General features: G+C 45.0%; 1 protein-coding gene across 2 annotated transcripts in view; it reads right to left on the reverse strand.

The window, feature by feature from the left end:
- EXD3 (exonuclease 3'-5' domain containing 3) overlaps positions 1–25,184 on the reverse strand; it is a 238,159-nt gene that overhangs the window by 167,813 nt on the left and 45,162 nt on the right. For both annotated transcript variants that reach the window (XM_075579126.1, XM_075579125.1), the window contains 6 exons: positions 18,030–18,094; positions 16,279–16,446; positions 14,857–15,024; positions 2,003–2,056; positions 329–474; positions 16–116 (listed from right to left, as the gene is read on the reverse strand). In XM_075579126.1, the coding sequence (XP_075435241.1) occupies positions 16–116; positions 329–474; positions 2,003–2,056; positions 14,857–15,024; positions 16,279–16,446; positions 18,030–18,094 (702 nt within the window). The remainder of the gene's footprint in view (positions 1–15; positions 117–328; positions 475–2,002; positions 2,057–14,856; positions 15,025–16,278; positions 16,447–18,029; positions 18,095–25,184) is intronic.

A 25,184-nucleotide genomic window follows, 5' to 3' on the forward strand; every position in this document is an offset into this window, starting at 1 on the left:
TTCAGAACAACCCACCGGGATCGAGTTTATATTGGTCCAGCAACCGGAAGGCCAGTCGGCTCAAGGTTTTCACGTTCAGTCTGTCAAGTTTGACGGGCGGCAGGATCTTGTACTGCCTGCAAACACACACGAAGGAAACCTGCTCAAATGATTAATATTAACATGCTCTATGAACACTGCACAGTGACCTGGGGGATCACTTCAAGCGCTCATCAATTCAGTGATTGAGATGGCAAAGACCAAGAAACCAACAAACAAACATAAAACTAGTTGAAGTTACCATCCCACATCTAGGCACCTACACATGAGATTGTGCTACTGGTTTTACCTGGCCACCACTCTGGGGTTGAAGTTGAAGTCAATGTCACTCCAACGATCCAGCATTTGCACCAGTCTGCACTGCAGATCAGGGTAACCGGCCACATACCCTACCATGAGGTTAATTTTCTCCGAGAGCAGCAGGGGAGCGCACATCTGTGGAGACAGAGAAGACACTGTCACTTACAGAGAAGACACTGATAGTTGGATAGATAAGAGGTGGCTCAGACAATATGAACAACTCCGTACATCCTGTATGTGTAAAATCTTTTTCTGGGGAAGGGAAAGAGGCAAAATTAAAGCTAGTGTAAACATTTCGGTACAAAAGACAACAAACATTTGAATAACACCAAATTAACGAATGCTTCATAGCTTTAAAGGAGCAATTAATGCAATATCCTAGCTGTTTTTTTTCTTTTTTCTTTATTTAAATAAATCAGTTCTGTAATATTAGATAACACTTTTTTTTTTTTTTTTTTTTTTTTTAAATAAACTTTTCATGAGTTTTATTATACTGAGCATCCTTTGATTTCTATAGCAGGTTTAACCCCCCCTCCACAGCAGTGCAAGATCTTTGCAACACTTTCCGGTTTGTGATCATTTGTTTGGGCATAGCGGGTGCGGGGCCATGACGTCACACGTCACAAAAACCTTGTCTTTTGGCCAAGGCGATCGCGCATTGCGGCGTGTGCCGACTGGGGCCTGCCCCATAGAGGGCTGTACCTTGTGTACGCCTAACTCTGACTTAAGGGAAGCATACAGCTGTAAACTCTTCAATCCCTCAAGCTTTTCCACCTTCCTATGTAGCTAACTTTCGTTACAGCTTTCATGCCCAGCCTTACTATCTAATTATTTGCTACAACAATGGACAGAACAACTCATGAGATGAGGGCGACTTGGTCTGTTTGTCACTGAGCACATGCACAACAAAAAGATAAGACGTTCGGCTACTCAAATGCTATAGCAGTGATTTTCAGGCTCTTTTGAGCTGTGACAACCATGGAAGATTTGTTCAATCTTGAGGTACCCCTGCTCTTCAGACCTCACGCACCCCTTTTCGCTCACATGCACCACACACGCCCTCCTTCTCACATGCACGAACCCTCCACACTTAAACACTGCCCGTCAGCCACTCTCACACTTCAAACTAAACCCTTTTTGTCAGCACACTCAACCCACACACCTTCCCTCTGCCCACACAAAGCCATCACCTCCCTTCTCTCTCGCTCTCATCACAGCCTCTCCGTCTCCAGACAGCGCGGGACGAGTCTGCTAAGCAGCTGGCATAGTGTTTCCTCCCGAAGGCTGCGGCACACCAGCGTACCCCAGATAAGAAACATTCCTCTATAGCGGGGGTAGCCAGCTCTAGTCCTCAAGGGCCACCAACAGGTCAGGTTTTTTGGATATCCCTGCTTCCCCATAGGTGGCTCAGTCAGTCACTGCTTCATCCCAGGTGGCTCAATCAGGGATATCCTGAAAACCTGACCTGTTGGTGGCTCTTGAGGACTTGAGTTGGCCACTCCTGCTCTAGAACATTAGAAAGTGTCCCACCCGAAACGCCGTCACAAGCAACCCCCACACTGTTTCACATAATAGCACACAGACTGTGCATGTGTCACACACACAACATACCTTAACAACCCTCAAATTCTATTATGTATCATTTCCCGGCGTTAACACTTACTTCCTCTAGGTCCAGATCAGGCTGCAGGTCTAGTTTGGTGCTCATAATTGCTGCCTAAAAAAAATAAAAAGAACCACAAGTATCACTTTGTACATAAGAGATAAATATGTATAATCTACAAAGAGTGAAACATCTCACTTCTCAAACAGAAATATTAGGTACACAGAGAGGATGAAGGAGCGGCTCAGCGAGTAAAGGCACCAAGTCTGTGAACAATAACACAGAGGAAAGCTTGCTTCAATTCCCGGTGTCGGCTCCTTGGGCGAGTCACTTTATCCCCTGTGCATCAGGTACTAATAACATAGAGTGTAAGCTCATCTGGGCGGGGACTGTGTGTGTAACAATCCTATGTGCTGCGTACCGCGCGCTATACTGTAATTCTGAAGCGTTTCGAGTCCTATTGGGACAAAAGCGCTATATGAAATAAAGTACTTATTATTATTAAACCTACCATTCTCTAAAATACTGCCATCAATGACACATACCGCTCACGTCTCCAGCAGAGACAGGAGGGTCGGGGAAAAAAATGAATCCACCCTACCCCTAATTTTAAACAATACATGGTGAATCTATGGCACGTGCGCCCAAAGAGCCATGCAAGCCGAATTTGCTTGGCATTCCTTGGTTACGCAACTCAAGCGTCTGAAAGGCTCCTGCAGACTGGCAATCCAAGCCACGCGAATGCCCAAGTCTCGTTACCAGGCCGCATCATCAGATGACCACGTCATGTGACCAGGCTTTACAGTGGGGTGCAGGCTGCTGGAGGCGCAGGGCGCTGCGGCCATCACCGCTGCCGTGCTCTCCCACATCGTGCACGGAATTCCGGTGTACTGCATTTAAGATTTGCTGTCCTGGTTGCTGCCATCGGAGGTGTATATCAGCAATCAGCAGCAGAAATCTCACCAAGGCAAGCTTTTTAACCTTCGCAGTGATCCCCGTGACGTACATGCAACCGAGTACGTCACAGGCATTTTCTCGTTTTCTACGGAGTAATCAGGTTGACTGCCCGATCCAAACTAAAAAGTGTCACCCCCCTCACCCCCCTGTTTCCGGGGCCTAGTCGCGGTCATGTGATCGCTCTGACACGGTAGTGCAGGTGGTGTATTATTTGTTGAATGGGTAAGCTTACTTGGTACTCAAAATACTTGTGCATTTTTTTTTATTGACTTCTATGGCACACAAGTGCAAAGAGGTTCACCACCCCGGTCTTACATCGCACATCAGGTTTTAAATATACTGTGTTGTACAATGAAAACAAATAGATTATTTTTTAGAGCACTTCTTTTTTCTTAACTCCCCCCAAGTTTATTAAGTGTGTATACTGGTTTTCTAGGGTTTTTGCATGAAAGGGTCTAGTGTTAATTTGTGAGCGTGTTTTCTGCTAAGCTTTTTTCCAGACACATGGGGAACGCACACGGCGCTGAAAATGGTAGAAAAGATACGGACACAACATAGCATAATACGTCCCAAAAAATGTGAAGAGAGGTCTTGACTGATTGACTCCTGAGGAAGTTGCTCACAGCAAAACGCGTCGCGTCCGGGGAACCTGAGTGAGATCTGTCCTTGTACCCTCTGCTACCTGACGGATTCAATCAGAAGTGCGGACGAGAACATAACGTGTGAAGCTACTAAAATCACGTGGGACGATACTAAAATCACGTGGGCGCTACTACCCACAGAGCGGCGAGACCGCAGCCTGTCTGCGACTCGAGAGACCCGATATAGAAATAGAATTTATACCATCTGCACCATTGCATGACACACACACACACACACCTTCACATTTTTGGGACGTATTACGCTACAGTATATTGTGTCCTTAATCTTTCTACTATTTCCGGAGCCATTTGCACGCCCCTTGTCTTGGAGAAAAGCTACATTTTTGGAGGAACTTTGGAAACAGTTCCCTTTAGGGTGTGAGCAGCAGAGTTTGTGATATAGAGATATAGCTATATATAGATTTGCTATAGATCATATATATATATATATATATATATATATATATATATATATATATATATATATATATATATATATATATATATATATATATATATATATATATATATATATATATATATATATATATATATATATATATATATATATATATATATATATATATATATATATATATATATATATATATATGCAAATACAACTGTATGCTCATCTGCATGTCTTAGGCAGGTCTGCAACCCCGCCTTTCCCCATTATCACCCAGCAAACAGCACTTCCACTGCAGCAAGGGATTCTGGGAAATGACATGCAAATGAGCACACAGTGTCACTTTTTGCCTCAAATACCATTTTTAACACGATTCCCTATAGGCTTAAGCTTGCTGCATGGTCACAGCTTTGAGCACAGCCAGGGTTAAGGTGCATACCCAGAAAACCACCCACAGACAGCTGTTTCGACCTTGATGGGTCTCATCAGTGTGGGGTTGATTTTAACTGGATATGCAAAGAGGCTATGGGATAGGCTAAACCATAATACTGAGTTAAGTTATGGTGAGTAAAAAAAGTGACAAAAACCCTCCACCTTTATTTGCTTTCCTGTGGAAGGTTTTTGTCACTTTTTTTACTCACCATAACTTAACTCAGTATTATGGTGTGTATATATATATATATATATAGCAACTGTAAATATTACTGTATGTTCATTTGCATGTCTTAGACAGGTCTGCAACCCTGTCTTTCCCCATTGTCACCCAGCATACAGCACTTCCACTGCAGCAACGGATTCTGGAAAATGACATGCAAATGAGCACTCAGTGCCACCTTTTGTCTCAAGCTCATATTACACAAGCCAATCCTCAAGCCAATGCATGCTGTTTTAAACACAGCTTTTAAACAGAGGCTGGGATGAGATGCAAAGCCATTAGACCTACTCACATACATCGCAAACGCACATAGTGAAGTTTGTAAAAATGGGTGAATATAATTTTAGGGTATAATATCTGCGTACATCAGGTTAGTGGGTATAAAGCATTTCATGTGCAATACATGAGTTTACCAACGCCGCACTGCCGCCTCCAGACTTTGGGAACTCTCTCTCACAGCATCCAGGACACACTGTCTCGATTGTAGTTGGAAACCTCCACTGCGGTGCTGTGTCTTGGTCAGTCTCCTTCCCCGATCGCTGCCGTTATAGCTGCTCCTTCTCGGGTCTGTTTTCCAGCTGCCACTGTGTCTCAGCTCACTTTGGCAGTAGGTCACGTGTCCCGCGGGGTTTGCGACCGGCCGCAAAGGGAGGTGGTGCCGTAAAGCACGATCTTAGCTTTACTGCAATTTGCCGAATGCAGTTTTTTTGTGAGAAGTCAGTCCAATGCAGGAAAAATCACACAGAGTGTGGGGATAGAGTCCTAGGACTTATTAAAATCTTTATCCAACGCGTTTCGAAGCATAGGCTTCTTCTTCAGGGATAAATTGAACTGATTTAAGAACATATTTATACCCATGCTCCGCTACTGATTGGTCACAATCAGAGGTGTCTACACCAATCTGATCCTCACTTTGCATCATCCCACAAGTGTGGGTATTTTTAGTAATGACTTCTTAAAGTGCTCTAGTGGTTTGACCAATGACCAACGAGCCACCATGACAATTTTTGCCTTTCACAATATTTCCAATTTGTGTGATTTTTCCTGCATTGGACTGACTTCTCACAAAAAAACTGCATTCGGCAAATTGCAGTAAAGCTAAGATCGTGCTTTACGGCACCACCTCCCTTTGCGGCCGGTCGCAAACCCCGCGGGACACGTGACCTACTGCCAAAGTGAGCTGAGACACAGTGGCAGCTGGAAAACAGACCCGAGAAGGAGCAGCTATAACGGCAGCGATCGGGGAAGGAGACTGACCAAGACACAGCACCGCAGTGGAGGTTTCCAACTACAATCGAGACAGTGTGTCCTGGATGCTGTGAGAGAGAGTTCCCAAAGTCTGGAGGCGGCAGTGCGGCGTTGGTAAACTCATGTATTGCACATGAAATGCTTTATACCCACTAACCTGATGTACGCAGATATTATACCCTAAAATTATATTCACCCATTTTTACAAACTTCACTATGTGCGTTTGCGCTTTTGTCTTTTTTGTGTTTCAGTTGCCTAGGGGTTTACCCCTGTTCATATAGCTGCAGGTCACCCATCGATTTAGAGGTTGTATTTTGTTATATAAATAACACACGGAGGTGAAGGGGTTAATCAATAGATTTAATAATTTGCGCACTTTATCTGTTTTTTGTTATATCTACTCACATACATGTTTCAACCTTGATGGGTATCATCAGTGTGAGGCTGGTCTTAATGGCTAGCAGGTTTGAGACTAGACTAGGTAATCACCACTGTCATTAAGGTTATGGTGGGTAAAAAAAGTGACAAAAACCCTCCACAGTAAAGCATAAAGCAACTGTAAATATTACTGTATGTTCATTTGCAGGAATATTTACAGTTGCTTTATGCTTTACTGTGGAGGGTTTTAGTCACATTTTTTTACCCACCATAACCTTAATAGTGGTGGTATATATATATATATATATATATATATATATATATATATATATATATATATATATATATAATCAAAAAATAAATAGATGATACCGTTCTGTGGCTAACGAAATGCTTTTATTTGTGCGAGCTTTCGAGATACACTGATCTCTTCTTCCGGCGATGTTACAATGAATGAAGCAAGCAAAAGCTATACTATAAACAGTGTCAATATATATATATATATATATGTTATTGAAATTCACGTGTGTCACTTACACTATTGACCACAATTTTTGGGGGGGGATTGGGGGGTTAGTATTATAACTAGATTTTCTAATAGCCCACAGAACTCTATTATGTCACTTATGCAAGTAGCACTATTAAGAATTCTGTAGCGTGTTTGAACATTTAGCATTACTACGGTAGATCACATTGCACGTAACAAATTGATATTTGAATTCACAATATTATAACATAGGAGCGCTAATTGTAACTGTTCTTTGCATATACGTGTTATATTCTAAACCGGAGGACATTATCCAATGCAATAAATTGTACAATGCACTTTATAGAATGATATATGTTGGTAACAGATGGATGATACTGTATAACCTTCTATAAAGTAAACTGTACAATTTACTTTATAAAATGCTTAACAGCATTGTCCATCTTTTACCAACATATCATTGAAGAGCTGTAATTAAAAATGTTTAAATGATATCATGAGACCTGTGCTGTTCCTAGAAGCACTCACTATAAAATCCAGGTTTTCTTCTCGGATAATCTCACTGATGAATGGTGACCTATTATCTGATCTCAGATCTTCGCCTCATTAAAAACTGTGTTTATTTAAAGGACGCATCAAAAGAATACTGCTCAGATCTGTGACATTTTAATCCTTATTTATTATTTTGGCGTAATTAACCTTGTCCGTGTAACAGGCAGCATTTAAACCTTAAAAGGTGTTGTAAACCATTGAAGCTATAAAGCAAAACTAAAACAACAACTAAAAACCAGGGTTATTATTGAATCACACAGCCGTTTCTTCAGACACCGGGGGCTACGTACTAAGGCAATTTTAGGCCAAACAGGGACATGTTCACTTATGCCACAGTCTGTCGAGGAGCTTTCACCCATGTACACAGATGTAGCCAGACTTACTGTATCCAGCACCCGGGCAAGCTACATGACCGGCCCAGCACCCGGGCAAGCTACATGACCAACCCAGCACCGGGGCAAGCTATATGACCGGCCCAGCACCGGGGCAAGCTACATGACCGGCCCAGCACCGGGGCAAGCTACATGACCGGCCCAGCACCGGGGCAAGCTACATGACCGGCCCAGCACCGGGGCAAGCTACATGACCAGCCCAGCACCGGGGCAAGCTATATGACCGTCCCAGCACCGGGGCAAGCTACATGACCGGCCCAGCACCGGGGCAAGCTACATGACCAGCCCAGCACCGGGGCAAGCTATATGACCGTCCCAGCACCGGGGCAAGCTATATGACCGGCCCAGCACCGGGGCAAGCTACATGACCGGCCCAGCACCGGGGCAAGCTACATGACCGGCCCAGCACCGGGGCAAGCTACATGACCGGCCCAGCACCGGGGCAAGCTACATGACCGTCCCAGCACCGGGGCAAGCTACATGACCGGCCCAGCACCGGGGCAAGCTACATGACCAGCCCAGCACCGGGGCAAGCTATATGACCGTCCCAGCACCGGGGCAAGCTACATGACCGGCCCAGCACCGGGGCAAGCTACATGACCGGCCCAGCACCGGGGCAAGCTATATGACCGGCCCAGCACCGGGTCAAGCTACATGACCGCCCAGCACCGGGTCAAGCTATATGACCGTCCCAGCACCGGGGCAAGCTACATGACCGCCCAGCACCGGGTCAAGCTACATGACCGCCCAGCACCGGGGCAAGCTACATGAGCGGCCCAGCACCGGGGCAAGCTACATGACCGGCCCAGCACCGGGGCAAGCTACATGACCGGCCCAGCACCGGGGCAAGCTACATGACCGGCCCAGCACCGGGGCAAGCTACATGACCAGCCCAGCACCGGGGCAAGCTACATGACCGTCCCAGCACCGGGGCAAGCTACATGACCGGCCCAGCACCGGGGCAAGCTACATGACCGTCCCAGCACCAGGGCAAGCTACATGACCGGCCCAGCACCGGGGCAAGCTACATGACCGGCCCAGCACCGGGGCAAGCTACATGACCGGCCCAGCACCGGGGCAAGCTACATGACCGGCCCAGCACCGGGGCAAGCTATATGACCGGCCCAGCACCGTGGCAAGCTACATGACCGTCCCAGCACCGGGGCAAGCTATATGACCGTCCCAGCACCGGGGCAAGCTACATGACCGGCCCAGCACCGGGGCAAGCTATATGACCGTCCCAGCACCGGGGCAAGCTACATGACCGGCCCAGCACCGGGGCAAGCTACATGAGCGGCCCAGCACCGGGGCAAGCTACATGACTGCGGCCGTCCCAGCACCGGGGCAAGCTATATGACCGGCCCAGCACCGGGGCAAGCTACATGACCGGCCCAGCACCGGGGCAAGCTAGATGACCGGCCCAGCACCGGGGCAAGCTATATGACCGGCCCAGCACCGGGGCAAGCTACATGACCGGCCCAGCACCGGGGCAAGCTATATGACCGTCCCAGCACCGGGGCAAGCTATATGACCGTCCCAGCACCGGGGCAAGCTACATGACCGGCCCAGCACCGGGGCAAGCTACATGACCGTCCCAGCACTGGGGAAAACTAAATGACTGCGACCGCCCCAGCACCGGGGCAAGCTACATGACCGCAACCGCCCCAGCACCGACAGATAACACTTTGCCTGTCGTCTTAAAGAGGCAATCCAAGCCAATTTTTTTTACATAGCTTTGAAGCAGGGGGTTCCCGTAGTGTAACCCCATTAATTTCAGCTCTGGGTATCCCCTGCTTCCAGAGATACCTCCCTCCGTAGGGGGTGCCGGTAGCCGCTCCGCTACCAGAGTCCATGCAATGGCGGAGTTTCAAAGCTCCGACACCCAGCGGGCCAATAGGAAGCTGTGACGTCGTCATCAAGTTTTGCTTCCTATTGGCCCGCTTGACGCAGGAGCTTTAAACTTTGCCGACACCCACGTTTGCCACTACCCACCTTTGGAGATCTGTATCTCAGAAAGCAGGGGGGCTCGGAGCCAAAATTAATGGGATTAAGCTATGAGGACCCCCTGCTTCCAACCTATGTTAAAAAAAACAGTAATAAAAAATAAAAACAAAAAAGCATGAATTGCTCCTTTAATACATACACACAGAATTACTTGCATAGGCCTAAAAGCTTCACCGACAGAACGTAGCTTCCCAGCATACAGAATAGGGGCCTACAGATGGAGCAGACATAATTACCCGTTACCTCGAACGATATCACTAACATTAAATAAGGCGGGCGCTAGCTCCTTAACTATTGTTTTCAATAATGGTACTGTTACATATCATGCCAGCGTTAACACAACGCATCACGTTAGCGAGAGCAGCAATGTCTGCGACACCTGTATATTCAAAATCAGCGGGGAACAGGGACACTGGCCCCCTATATATTATGCAGTGAAGTCGGCTTCCCAGTGCTAGAGAAGGGCTTGGCGCCATTCAAATGAACGGGACTAACACCTTTTCCAGGAATGGGAAACTGGCTTCTTAACATACGGAGTAAGGGCTTTTTTTTTGTGTTTTATTTAAACCTGCAGACCAAGCAATATCGTACATTTGTGAGGGGTTTTTTTGTTTTTTGTTTATAGAAATCTTTTCTGTACTATGAGAAAATATTTAGCATTAAAAAACAAACAAAAAAAAAACCCTCTGAATTACATTTTTAATGTAACCAGCTTTTTTGTTTCTATAGCAACCATTTACAAAGTCACGTGCCCTTGCTCTTCTGAAACAGGCTCTGGCACACCCCTGTTGGAGCCCTGCCCTCTCTCTAGCAGTACACCAATTGTATCTAGTGACTGCCTGGTCACATGATCTGCCCCACAGAACTTTGCATCTTTAGTCCTCTTCTACTGCACCGACAGCCATTTAGTGAACCCCCGAGCCGAATCTTCGTGTAGATTGTATTGATGCACATATTAAAGGGGGGGAAAATAAAGAAAACAGCAGCTTGCATTGCTGCTTTAAATGGGAAATTTGATTTGCCCTTTTTTTTTACTCGTGTAAATAACACAAAGTTAAAACACTGATGAATGTTCCCCTCTGAATACTTCACTAAGGTAAGGGGGATATTTACTAAAAGTTTCATTTTGCTGCATTGGCTTTGCTTCAAATGTAGCAAAAGACAAACTCCAACTGCCTTTAAAAGGATGGCTTTTCTTTGGGGCCGTTTTGGTTGTTTTTTTTGTCCCAGTTTTGCCATTAGGTAGAAGACCCCATGGAGGGAAGCGATGGGAAAAAAAACCTTGTAAATGTCGGCATTTTGCCGGCCTAAGCCGATGCGTGAGAAAGGGGAGAACTGGAAGCCGCACCTCATGCTCTGATTTGTCAGTGCAAGGTTAGAAAACCCCACGTCTGTCTGTCTACAGCATTGCTCGGCTTTTATTGCTGGGATGTGGACCTGTTTGAACCTGAGGGGCAGACAGGGAGTGGAGCGCAGGCAGAGATGTCAGGACGCTGCAGTGTGGCAGAGACCTTTACAAGGAATCACAGTTCTTAAACAACTCATTAACACAATTGGCTAGAATGATGAACTGAGTGTGCAACTACAACACACATCACTGCGAAATGCTCAAAGAACTAGATTGGTCAACACTAGAGTCTAGGCGCAAAGTTCACCTTTCCTGTCTTGCCTTTAAATTCTTTATGGGCAAGCTACCCAGCTACCTGAACAAGCTCCTCACCCCTACCACATGCAGCACCTATCACCTGAGATCAGACTCCAAAAGACTATTCATGGTCCCAAGGCTCAACAAAGTATCCGGCCGCCCCTCCTCCTCTTACCGTGCACCCCAAAACTGGAACAACCTACCAGAGACTCTCATATCCACCACCAGCTTAAGTTCTTTCAAATCTAAGGCTGTCTCACACTTTAATCTGGTCTGTAACTGTTTCATACGCTCATAATATATATTTTCTTTAACTGTGCACGCAATGTCTTGTATATAATGTATACCTTGTTCATTTATGTAACTGTACTTGTAACCATGTATTATTTGTCATCTTAACTCTGTGCCCAGGATATACTTGAAAACGAGAGGTAACTCTCACTGTATTACTTCCTGGTAAAATATTTTATAAATAAATAAATTATCAAACAGATTTTTCCCAAAAATAACACACCCGCACTAAATAAAAATACCACTTGTGCACATGGTGGCCATCACTCCGGGTTTGACCTGGACACTACGGGTTTCGGCCACGTATGTCCGGGCTACAGGTTTACCGGGGGAAATCTGCTGACGGCTCCCCCTGCAGGCTCCTGCCAACATGGCTCCGAGATGTGAAATGGTGACACGGTGGAACGCAGTTCCTGTACCTTTTTTTTATAGACCATGTGATACATTTTATAGTATTTTGTGATAATTTAAAAAACAAAAAAAAGTTAAAAATGTATAGGTTTTATAAAACAATTAAAATCTAATAATTATTATTAACAAAAAGAACAGATTTGAAATGATTTTGAAATGTGAATAAATGTGTACTTTATTGTGCATGTCCATGAATAGGTTTCCCTCGTGGTCCCATCCTTATGTCAGGGTTACCTCACCTTTTTGAATGGGGGAAAAAAAGCAGTGTGTGTGTGTGTGTGTGTGTGTGTGTGTGTGTGTGTGTGTGTGTGTGTGTGTGTGTGTGTGTATGTATATATATATATATATATATATGAGTGTGTGCGCGCGTCTGTGTGTGTGTATATATATATATTACACAGACGCGCACACACACACATACATTATATATATATATATATATATATATATATATATATATATATATATATATAATGTATGTGTGTGTGTGTGCGTCTGTGTAATATATATATATATATATATATATATATATATATATATACACACACACAGACGCGCACACACACATATATATATACATACACACACACTATATATATATATATATATATATATATATATATATATATATATATACACACACACACACACACACACACACACACACACACACACACACTGCTTTTGTGTGTGTGTGTGTGTGTGTGTGCGCGCGTCTGTGTATATATATATATATATATATATATATATATATATACACAGACGCGCACACACACATATATATAGATATATATATATACACACACACACACACTGCTTTTTTTATATATATGCGTGTGTGTATACGTGTGTGTATGTATGTGTGTGTATACGTGTTCGTGTATGTATATGTGTATTCACGTGTGTATATACACGTGTATACACACATACATGTGCATATACACGCATACGTGTGTATGTGTATACACACCCACACACACATTTATTTGTAGGCTAATTCCTCACAATGATTGCACAGGCTTTGGTACAAGAAGACCACAGCCCTCCAGCAGCTAAAAGCAACGAACGAAAGGACATTCAGGGCCATCACTAGCCTAGTTCTTCCGAACTTGCTCACTCTGACCGAACAGACAGAGGCCACCCTGAGACTTGAAATATCACATCCCATTAATTCACGAGACCCTTTGCTAATCAAAGCTGACAAGGCCCTGAATGCATTTTCTGCAGATCCAGCGAGCAATATCAGAAGGCAGTGAAGCATGCACAGACTGCCAGACTGGCCCCCTGTATGTGTGACAATGGCTTTTCTCTGCTGGAGGGGCCTGCCCGTGACAAGAGGCCTCATTGTCCTCTCCTCTCTGCCTTTTGGAGTGCAGGAGAGCCTGATTCAGCCTGCCACAGACACTCTTTTCAAAAGGCTGAAGTGTAACATAAGACGGCCATGAAACACTAGCCGGCCTTCTGCCTCCCCTTATTCTTCTCCAGCACAGCTTGCCCCATTCAGGGGGTCTTCAGAGAATAGCTGCACACTACATGAGCCTCTGCTGTGCTCTGAATTCCACCATTGTCTGCCTTTCAAAATAAAAAAAGAAATTGGGATGAGGTGGGAGTGGAGAGGGGGAGAGGGTAGGCAGCATGACGGCCATGTTGGATTTCAAGGCAGCCATTTTAGTAGTCTCTTAATATTCTGTTCACACACCAATGTACAGAGCAATCTACTGCAGACTCCTACCACAGATATAAAGGGGCGGCAGGAGAGACGCAAAGGAAGCCCTGGGTATCAGATTCAAGCAGCTCTGGTGCATGACCTGATTCAGGTCAAGATGGCTGGCACCCAAGCGTTTTTCTAATAAGCTACCAAATACCCCAATGTACCAGGAACAGTCCTGGTTGGGACAGTCCTGGTTTGCACAGGTATGCAGAGAGGCACACGTATGTCAATAATAACTGTAGGCACATAGACTCCTTAGTTAAATCCTCCAAACTATATTTTTCATTTAAATAAAGTATGCCAGACGCCATTATTTGGACCGCTTCCTCCTTGTGCAGTGTATGGCTTAGCTCATGCAAACCCCGGTTGATCCTGCCAGGAGTTATGGCAGCTTTGAGGCTGCTCATGTAGTATAAAATGTAGGGTATGATGTTTAAGTGTTATAGTTATACAATGCTAAGCAACAATAGCATAGGTTGAGTAGCAGCCAAGATGGCATATAGAGGGTCAGAACTTGTATCTACATCCCTTTAGCTAATAAATCCATCCAGTATACCAGGGGCGCTCAACTCCAAACAGGACAGGTTTTAAGGATATCCCAGCTTCAGCACAAGTGGCTCAATGAGTGGCTCAGTCGAAGACTGAGCCGCTGATTGAGCCACCTGTGCTGAACCAGGGACTGAAGCACAGGACTGAAGAAGTGACTAATTGAGCCACCCATGCTGAAGCAGGGATATCCTTAAAACCAGACCCGTTAAGCTTTGGAAGGACCCATTAACTTATGCTGATATGGAATAGCCCCGCTTGGCAAACTCGGGCCTTAGTGACACACAAGACATCTTCCAGTGCCAGGAGATATCTTAAAGCCCATTCAAGAGAACGGCCCATAATAGGTGTCTTCCGGCGCCGGAAAGTCTCTCATGGAATAGCACAGTTTAGTAAATATGGTCCGGAGAGGGTTATTTATTAAAAACTGCAATAGTGCAGCTCAGTGCACTATTGCACAGAAACGTTCACTGAAGTCAATGCGAGTTTCTGCTCGATAGTGCCCCGACCTGCACTATCGCAGTTTAATAAATAACCCTTCTCCGACTGTGAGTAAGTAAGACGCTGAAGACATCAGGACACTCACCTCTTTATACTTTCCCATGCTGTACATGTGGGTAACGTGCCCCAGTAAGAAACTTCTGTCCGCCTTGTGCATCTGGTATATCACAAACAGGAGATCCAGAAGTCCACCTTGCCCCTCAAACACAAGGCCAAACACACGTGCTTGCAGTTTCCTCAACCTCAGGCCAGACTAATGCAACCAAAAGAAAGAGTAGAATTCCCCTCTTCATCAACGAGAACGAGCAATGGTCACAATATTGGTAAAACATTGATGGGCTTTAAGAAAACTGTAAATATATTGAATCAATACATTATGGAACTGCAAGAGGTGGGTTTTCATCAAACAATTCATTACAGACACCGCTCAGGTCGGATAGGATTACACCGTTTCCCGATGTCTCAGTGGGGAAAAATGAAGAAGCATCACATTGGGGGGCGTATGAGTTACTTCCACGTCACTGAACACATTACTTACACATGCGAGGTCAAAGAGGCTTTATAAGCTGTTACACTGCACCAACACCAATGCCGAGTGCTCCCCTACGCAGAGGCGGTAAGCATCATTTAATTCAGCGACAAAATATGGGAGGTGGTTATATGGGACGTGATGATCTGATTACGGTGTGTGCTCATGACTCCGTGTTCGTGTTGTATCAGTGGGTTTGTGTCCTGGATGTCTCTTTTAGGGTTGCCGGGTGTCCAGTACTGAACCGGACTGTCCTGTTTTTGGACACACTGTCCAGTAAAAAATGAGTGGCAATACTGGACATGTGTGTGTATACCGGTATTACCTCTCTGGACGTAGTGACCTGACCGACATGGGGGGGGGCACGGGATTTCCCCAAGCAGGGAGAGAGCAGGGCAGTTGCTTGGGGGCTGGGCAGCTTCCTCCATCTTGATTGGCTGCTGCTGGGTAATGCAGCCAACCGGGCGGTGCCAGGAGCACGGGGGTGGGGCCAAGTAGAGGAGGAACTGCATGTCAAGCACGTTAAACCTTACGCCATTGTGTCCAGTATTTTTAGAGATGCCACCTTGCAACCCTATCTCTGAGTGAATATAAGAAGTATGTGCTTCTAAACTAAATGGCAACTATTCAATACAATGAGAAGGGTGGTAAACACACAGTTTACAATGCACCGACTTCCTTCCAAGTCAATGACAGTTGATACATCACTTACTGTGTGTTGCCCCACTTCTTACTAGGGGTCTGAGATGTGGCCTTTAAAGGTCTCTGTAGAAGCAGTTCGCGATAAGGGATATGTCCATAACATTAGTGTGCTAAACTGTTAGATCCCAGATATTCCTTTGGCATGGCACAATAGGATGGATGTAACAGTTAAGTGCTGCTAATGTCTCTTGAGAAGGAAGTGTCTCCCCCCGTATCTGTGCTGACATATACTAAATGTTCTTCTTTGGCGCTAGGGTGGCGAGTTATGCATCTAACCTGCTGAGCAGCCGGCTGGTCCTGCATCCATTGCTGGAATTCACCAGCAATTAAACACCCAAGGGCATTGCCTTTCGCCTTCCAGGTGCTGCAGGTCTCCAACAGGTCCAGAAGCTCAGATTGTGGATACTCCATGGTCGGGATAAACTGTCTGACTTTTATCCGGACCTGCCGATTGCACATAAATAAAATAAACTTCATATGTATGGGGGGAAAAGACACACACACAGACACACACACAGACACACACACACACACACACAAACACACAATGTTATTGTTACTCGCAGCACGCTCTCACTGGTGAGATGGCTGGATAGACTCAACCCCTTCTCGCGGGTTTTCTCTGATGGTTTAAATACACATTTTCTTAAACTTACCTGGAGTGGTGTATCCTTCTTCTGCTGAGGCAGGTGATCGGGTGCGCACTCACACCCAGGTATATGTATTGGAAAGATAAAACAAACGCCACAATAGTGCAACAGAGTATGGGGACATTTTCCCTAACCAATACTCTATATATTCCCACTCCCATTTAATATGAGCAGTTAGAGCCCGGGGGTTGTTGGGGAGTAACCAACTCGGGTAGCAGATCCCAGGATGTCTCACTGTATGACCCGGGGTGGTCCCTATGGCCAGAACCTGCCTATGTTTGTAAGTGTTACTATTTTATATTCATTGTGTTTATAAAGCAACCTGCACTATTATTGTGTCCTCTCTTCCATGTCTGGGACATCGCCTCCTGGGATTTGCTACCCGAGTTGGTTACTCCCCAACAACCCCCGGGCTGTAACTGCTCATATTAAATGGGAGTGGGAATATATAGAGTATTGGTTAGGGAAAATATCCTCATACTCTGTTGCACTATTGTGGCGTTTGTTTTATCTTTCCGATACATATACCTGGGTGTGAGTGCGCACCCGATTACCTGCCTCGACTGTCTCTATGGATTTGGATTGAATCCATTTTAGGAGCTGTACCCATTACAGGACGGTATATATATACACCTCTTGTCGTTTTCTCTTATCTATCTATAAAAATAGTATTTGCGCTTGATCTCTGTTCACATTCTGTATCCTTCTTCTGGCCTGTTGGCTTGGGTGATGTAGTGTGTGTGTTTGTGTGCCCCTCTGTGATAGGTTGATCGGCCTGTCATTCACCCAGGGCTAATCTATGAGACTGCACATTGGTTGTGTAATATGTGTGTGTATGTAAGTGTGTGTATGTGTGCATGTATATATGTGTGTGTATAGTATATAGATGTATGTGTGTGTGTATAGATGTATGTATATACACACACACACACAACAATTAATTACACATATTCTCTGTTCTAGTTACAGTGTATTAAGCCATGTACGTACGCGTCTCACAGAGAGTACAGCCCAATCTTAGTACCCATGGAGATAAAGTGATTTGTCCAAGCTCACAATAAGTGAACACTGGGATTCAACCAGAGTTTACCCACTTCCAAGACAGTGACGTTATGGGACCCGTCGTGTACTCTTTGGAAGAAAGGAAGGATACAAGGATTGTGATAGAGATTTGTTAACACCTTACGTTTTAAAGGTATAAAGGAACAACAATTTACCACTACCAATGTCCCCGAGGAACCCTCCGGGTGTGAGCTATTGCATGGGCATCCCTCTCTTGCCCTTCCTTACTTTGCTTTTAATCGGTTCCCAGCCCTCTAACTCTATATTGCAGATCGACTGATTTTATCAATTGTATGCAAGCAGAAAATGTCTTACCTCCTCTGCCTCTTTCTTGGCCCAGAGGGGTAGCAGTGTTCTCAGGAACTGAGTCGCCCCTTGTTCTGTGAGTGAGACCAGGCAGAAAACATGTACAAAAAACAGTTATTGGCAAACTGGACTTTCAGATTTCCCTGATCTGCGACAAAAAAAAATATACCCCTTGTGAGCACAGCTCAGGCTAGTTGGGGCTATCATAATGGCGGTTTACATGTCCCACGTGCCAATTGCGGCTTCCTATTGGCCTGCGTGACTGGGAAATTTTTAACCCGCAGAGCTGCTACCGGTACCCCTTACGGTGGTATGAATCTCAGGGAGCAGAGGGTCTCTGAAGCTGAAATGAACGCAATTTGTAGACCTTCCAACATCTTGCACATTAAATAGGCGTTGCTGTAATTGGTGCTGGATGGAGATACTGCCGAGCAATTCCTATGAAAGTCACCTAACCTATGCAGCTCATCACACAACAAAACCTTCTGTTTTATAGGTACAACTGGTCTTAGAGCAGGGGCGCTCAAAGCCAGTCCTCAAGACCCCCCCAACTGGTCCAGTTTTAAGGCTATCCCTGCTTCAGCACAGGTGGCTCAATCAAACTTGTTGGGGAGGGGGGGGGGTTCTTGAGGACTGGAGTTGAGCACCACTATAAGGACTCCACTATAAGGACTCCACTATAAGGACTCCACTATAAGGACTCCACTATAAGGACTCCACTATAAGGACTCAGAAACATGTAGTGCCCCTGATAATAGGTGCAGTTGGAAGCTATGCATTAGTGATGTGTGCTGACCGCGTTACAATTAATAGATTTGCAGCACAATTTACAGCTAACTCCATGTTGTAAATGAGGTCCTTGTGTTTAGTCTCTCACAGACACAGATAATTAAACCTACAAGTACTTGTCTCAGATACATGCAAAGCCAGATCCATTTAAAAAAAAGCTCTCCTATATCTCATTACAATAATAAGATCTCATTTCATATACACACATGCACCCATGACTAAACGTATTGACTTGTCTCATATACACAGCTTGTCTATGAACTCTACGTAGGAGAAGCTTAAGACATCTGAAATAGTAGATAGCCATAATCAGTATAACTTTATATTGCATAAACATAAACTGCTGCCTTAGTGTTCTGGGGGCTAGCACAGGGTGAAATAAATGAGACTGCATGAAAGCAAGGGGCGGGGTGCTGCAGGCAGAGCTGGAGGTCGGAAGGATCCCCTCTCCCATACCTCTGACCTGAGTTCGGAATGTGACCTCTGTTCCCATCAGCACAGAGTGAGAACATTAGAAGGGATGATCTTTAGCCCCTGCTTAGGATCAGGCAGGAGGAAAGGACAATCACTGAATAATGGAGAGAGAGAGAGAAAGAGAGAGAAAGAGAGAGAAAGAGAGAGAAAGAGAGAGAGAGAGAGAGAGAGAGAGAGAGAGAGAGAGAGAGGAGAGAGAGAGAGAGAGAGAGAGAGAGAGAGAGAGAGAGAGAGAGAGAGAGAGAGAGAGAGAGAGAGAGAGAGAGAGAGAGAGAGAGAGAGAGAGAGAAAAGAGAGGGGGAGACAGAGCAAGAGGAAGGAGGTAGATGTGGGGAGAGAGAGAGAAACAGAGGGGGGAGAGAAGAGAGAGGGGGAGAGGAGAGGGGGGGGAGAGGAGAAAGGAGAGAGGAGGGGGGAAGAGAGAGAGGGGGGGAGAGGAGAGAGGGGGGAGAGAGAGGGGGGAGAGGAGAGGGGGAGAGGAGAGAGAGGGGGAGAGAGGAGAGAGGAGAGAGGGGGGGAGAGGAGAGAGGGGGGAGAGGAGAGAGGAGGGGGGGGGAGAGGAGAGAGAGAAGAGAGAGAGGGAGAGAGGGTGGGAGAAATCTGTCCGCGGCCCTGATTAAAAGTGCAGTCACTCAGTAGTGTACAGTAGGTGTAGATTATTTTATGATATGCTTATTTTTTCCTCCAACTGTTTATTTTGCAGCTTAACAAGGTTACAGAAACAAAAAAAAAAGGGGGGGTCGGGGGGGGAGAAACAGGCACCTGGAAGAACAACGTAGTGCCATAGCATTGTCATGCATCCTTCACTGGCTCAAATACTGTCACCCCATTGAAGTTTGACCCTAGAAATAGACATACATTAAAATACAACATGGAAATGAAGGGGGGGGAGAAGCAAGAAAAGACGGAAGGAATGGGGGGGGGGGGGGGGGGGTGGGAGGGCAAAGAGGCGGAGAGGGCTAAGACCCTCGCCAGCAGCTCACTGATATTTTACTAGAAAGGATGGCGCGCTCCGTCTGCGCTCTTTACCACTTAACTGAACCTTTACTATAAGGCCTGACTAAGCTTAACTCCAAGTGTCCCCTCCTTTCCAACCATGGCCCCCCAGACCTTGAAAAACTTGTGGGAGGTCTTTCTCAGAAATGCTGTTATTGTTACCCATCGAAAATGTGTGCCACATTCTGCATTTAATATCAATAAGGTCTGGCACGGTCTGTTTATTCCAGCACGCTGCAATGCAGCATCTCGTTTCTAGAAGGAAATGAGAGGCCATAGACATGTTAGGGGGAGGTCTTCCCAATAATGCTAACTATTGGTCTGCGGCCGGGGTCACATCTAACAGTGAATCAATCAGGGAGAATACCTCTGTCTACACGGCACTAACTTAGCGCATGTCCACCAGACATGAGGGAGCCCTGCTGGCTACAACCCTTGAAGCATAGAGGCGAGTTTGTGTTATTATTGGCATGCATTCTGATTGGGGTTAGATACCCCCGAAGTAGAAGTTTTGTGACCGTACAGATGGAGCTGGTGGCTGCTGCCGCCTCGCAGATCTTCTATTCATCCATCTATATGGTCTCCCCCAACTCCACCTCCCATTTTAACATATAGGAGGGAGCATCTGGTGTGTGGCACCGTATTGAGAAGCAGCTGATAGATCAGAGAGATCATCCTCTATCAATATATCTGGAACTGTATACAGTAGCTCTTCAAAGTAGGTCGTGGTTGCTGGGGAGGTGTTACAGTGTACCGACATAACAAAATGTTTTATTAGTACGAAGCTAAAAATTTCTGCTGAAGGCAGATTTTTTTTTTCTGTTGAAGTTCTGGGAAACTCAATCTGTTCACCTGAGAGCATATTCCGCCCCCTCCCCCGGTGATTTTTGCTTTCTTCCAAATTTGGAAAGAAGAGTGACTCTGCTCTGGAGCAAATTCTGGAACAGAGGGACCATTCATGATCTTCGGGCCATAAAATGGAATCTGAATTTAAGTTGATTCCAGAGGTTCACAGAGTGCTTTATTGTGGGGATGGCCAGAGAGTCTTTGGGCCTATCCGTTTTGTCCAACCAAAGGAGTGAGTCTATGCAGACAGGAGAGCTTATTTCATTTTCCATGTCCACCCAACCTAGTTTTAATCTGGGAATTCCAGAGACGCAGTTGCCTCATCTGGGAGGCCTGACGATATTCTAAAAGGTTTGGAGTGGCAAGTCCACCAATACTAGTAGACCTCAGAAGAGTCGCGCTTCTGATCCTAGGTCTCCTGCCCTCCCTATATGAACCTGGACTTGTATGTCTGCATGACCTTTAGATCACATTTTATTACCGGGATTAGAAGCATGTAAAATAGGTAAATCAACCATTGCAGTAGGTTCATCTTGACCAAGGATATTCAGCCTATTCACGAGATTATATTTTTTCCAAGATTCTAGGCTATCCTTAACGAGTCATTAGTTTAGGGTAGTTGGCCTTATATAAAGTTTTGAATTATCTAGTAAGGTTAATACCTTCCTTTACTAATACTCCCCCAAGTAGGAGAGGTACTTAATGCCAGGAGAAATCAAAATTGTTGGTTCGGAGTTTGACTATATTTTTGGTGAGATTAATACTAAGAGCCTTGGATTTAGGCTGGATGATTTTGAACCTGGAAATTCTGCCAAAATGATCGAGGGTTTGAAATAGATTAGGGAAGGAGGTAAGTGGTCTGGAAATTGTTAGTAGAATATAATCCGCATAGAGGGACAATTTGCAATCTATACTTGCTAGTGTGATCTCACTTATGTTTCAGTTTACTCTAATTCAGGCAGCTAGTGGTTCGATAGATAGAGCAAACTAGAGGGGATAGGGGGCAACCCTGCATAGTCCTGTTCACTGTCTCTGATATGAGCCTGGATAATGTTGGCACTTCAAGATTGATACAGGCCATGTATCCCTCTTAGAAAGTTGCCTGAGAACCCAAATCTCTGGAGTACTTTTAATAAGTAACCCCTGTCCAGTCTATCAAAGACCTTCTTGCCATCCAACAATAGCAGCATGGACAGTGTCTTACTGGAGAGGGCTCTCTGAATTACATCCACAGTCTATGATATGCTTTTTTAAAAGAGGTGAGGTGGTCTTTGAATTCAGAAAGTGATGGTGCTTGACAAACATTTTGGAAGAGCATTCCATAGGTAGGGAGCGATTCGTTAAAAAAGGTTTAAGACAGGAGAGGGCTGCAGAGGTAAAAGGTGCAAAGATTTGACAGCTTTGGGTTAAGCATGTGAGGGTGCAGGGTGTAACGAGAGATCAGTGTTGAGATGTATGGAGGTGCAGAGGTGTGTTGAGCCTTCAAAGAAAGGAGAATTTTGTAGTTTAAACAAAAATGAATAGGAAGTCAGCAGAGAGGGGAGATGATTTGACGAGAAATGGATTGCAAGGGAGAGGTGACATGCAGGGAGAAAGATAATGTCCTGCAGGCCTTGATGTGGCTCTTGGATTTTGCTCATGCTAATTGCTTAGGTATCCAAGTGTAATTTCTCACACTGAAACTCGCTTCTATGTTAACATTAGCTTAATTTAAAATGGTACAGAGGTTATAAATACTTCCAAAAATGTTAAAAAAATAAATAAAAATTTAAATGCCTCTAAAATTACATTGCAGCAAGCTTGTGGTCGTACTACTGCTAAAGGTTTCATTTTCTGGCCACATGGAGAACTTGCTGAAGAGCCCTGGCATTGGCGTACAGGATTTCAAGTATAAAAGCAGCAATCCTGGCATCTCTCTTTTTTTTTTTTGTGTGTGCACATTTTGTAACAGGGTTGGAACCAGGGGTTGTTTCGTTGGTCATTGTGCTGGGACTGAGGTCAAGTTCCCCAAAAGTAACGTTTTTTTTTAAGGGCCCGTGCTGATGTAATTAAGGGCAAACATTCCGCAGATGTAATTAAGGGCAAACATTCTGCAGATGTAATTAGTACGCACAGGTATAGGACTGCGAAAGAGGCAAAAATTACATATGAGCCAATAGCGCCAACATAAGACCTCATTATCGTATTTTAAGAGCAGCTGTTAATGACGGTAGCGCCCAACTTCAAATTCAGTCAGGTCCAAATTCCATAAATAGCAATGGAGCAGCACTCAACTTTTAACACCACTAGTTTTGTGATTACATCTAAACTCTAAATTGGGCGCCTTATGGCCAACTCAAGCGAGTTTGTGTAGTTAAGTAACTAGCATAGTTGTGTGAAATCACTATGGCTCAGATTTCCGAGGCAGTCTTCTTCCATAAGACACCTTCCAGAGCTGGAAGACCCTACTGCCCATTCAGGTGAATGTGATGGAAGGTATCTTCCATTGCCGGGAGGGTGTCTTATGGAACAGCTCCCATCTGTAAATTCATTTATACAATATTTTACAAGGAAGAAATACATTGAGTTACCTCTTGTTTTCAAGTTTCAAGTCCTGGTTACAGAATATTGTGATGACAACATTAAGTGGTACCGTTACCAACAGGTTTAAAGTAGGAAACAGATAAAATCTTAAAAAGGGGGCGGCTTTGAGCGTCTCGGGTAAATTGTTCCAGGTGCAAGGTGTACCAGTTTGTTTATTGAACCTTGAAACGGTAAGCAGGCTTCTGGAGGAAAATGTAAGGTTCAAAGTGCTGTGTACAGGGCTGAGAAGCATGCTCAGATAATTCGGTAGCTTGTCCAGAGAGTATTTGAAAGTACGACAGCAAAAATGCATCTTACACCTCTACGCAAGGGATAGCCAACCTAGTCCTCGGTAACATATCATGGGTCTTGTAGATCAATAATAAGACAAAACAGCATTGAGACGAATTTGGGATGCTGTACCATACACAATGTTCGTTAGTGAAGAATTGGCATTAGCATCTGTTGTGCAGGGGTGCGCAAAGTTTTTTCCCTGCGCCCCCTGCCGGCAGTTCCTCTCTCTCCGCGCCCCTCCCCATCTTACCTTGGCCCCGGCGGCATTTGACGCCACGTTGCCATGGCGACGCGCCTAAGAAGCTGCCGGAGACAAGGTAAGTGCAGTTTACAGAGGCCGTCACCGCTTCCCCGGCACTTAATTTAAGTGCCTTCGGGAAGTTCGCGGGGCCTCTTTAAACCCCCCATTTTGCGCACCGCTGGATTTTTGCTCCAGTCATTAGTCAATGCCCCATTCCACACTGGATCTCACTACATATTTTTAAGAGCATTGTTACTGTGGAATGATCTGGGTGAAAGCCAGATTGGAATTGACCAAGAATCTGTGACTTTTGTGTTTGGAATGAATACATTTTCCATTACTTTGTATAGTGTAGGTAGCATAGACATTGGTCTGTAGCTAGAAACTGTTTATATCACCACTTTTGAAAACTGCGATGACTAGCATTAATTAAAGACCTGGGGGGTATGGCAAGAAGATAAAATAGCGTTGATTAAGGAGGCCATTGGTTTAGCAGTGACAGGGGCACGGAGATGTAGGAACATTGATTGCAAATGGAGAGGCCTACGTTGGTCCTTTAGCCTTAGTATTAGGAGCTCCTATGCAATCTCTTTGTCAGACACTGGGATAAATCAAAGTTCATGAGCACAGTCGGGAGGAGGCAATGGTATAGGAGCGCACTTAGTCTGGGCTATATTTTGAGTCTTGAAAATAAGGAAGTAGCACATTCCACAAAGTATTATTTGAAAGCGGTGGCAATGGCTGTGTGATTAGCAAAATATCATCCTTTTGGTACCTTAGAAGTTCCTAGTAGCTGGAGGTCCCAAATATATTATTGATGACCTTCCAGAATTTAGCAGGATTTGCCGCGCATTAATAAAAAATGGTCAGTGTAATATTGGGCTTTTTCTAGTCTTGTCTGCCTTGTGCATGTATTTCTAATTATTTAGGTTATTAGGAGAGTCAGCTAATTTGCATCTATT

The sequence above is a fragment of the Ascaphus truei genome, chromosome 21, assembly GCF_040206685.1.
Source record: "Ascaphus truei isolate aAscTru1 chromosome 21, aAscTru1.hap1, whole genome shotgun sequence".
Taxonomy (NCBI): domain Eukaryota; kingdom Metazoa; phylum Chordata; class Amphibia; order Anura; family Ascaphidae; genus Ascaphus; species Ascaphus truei.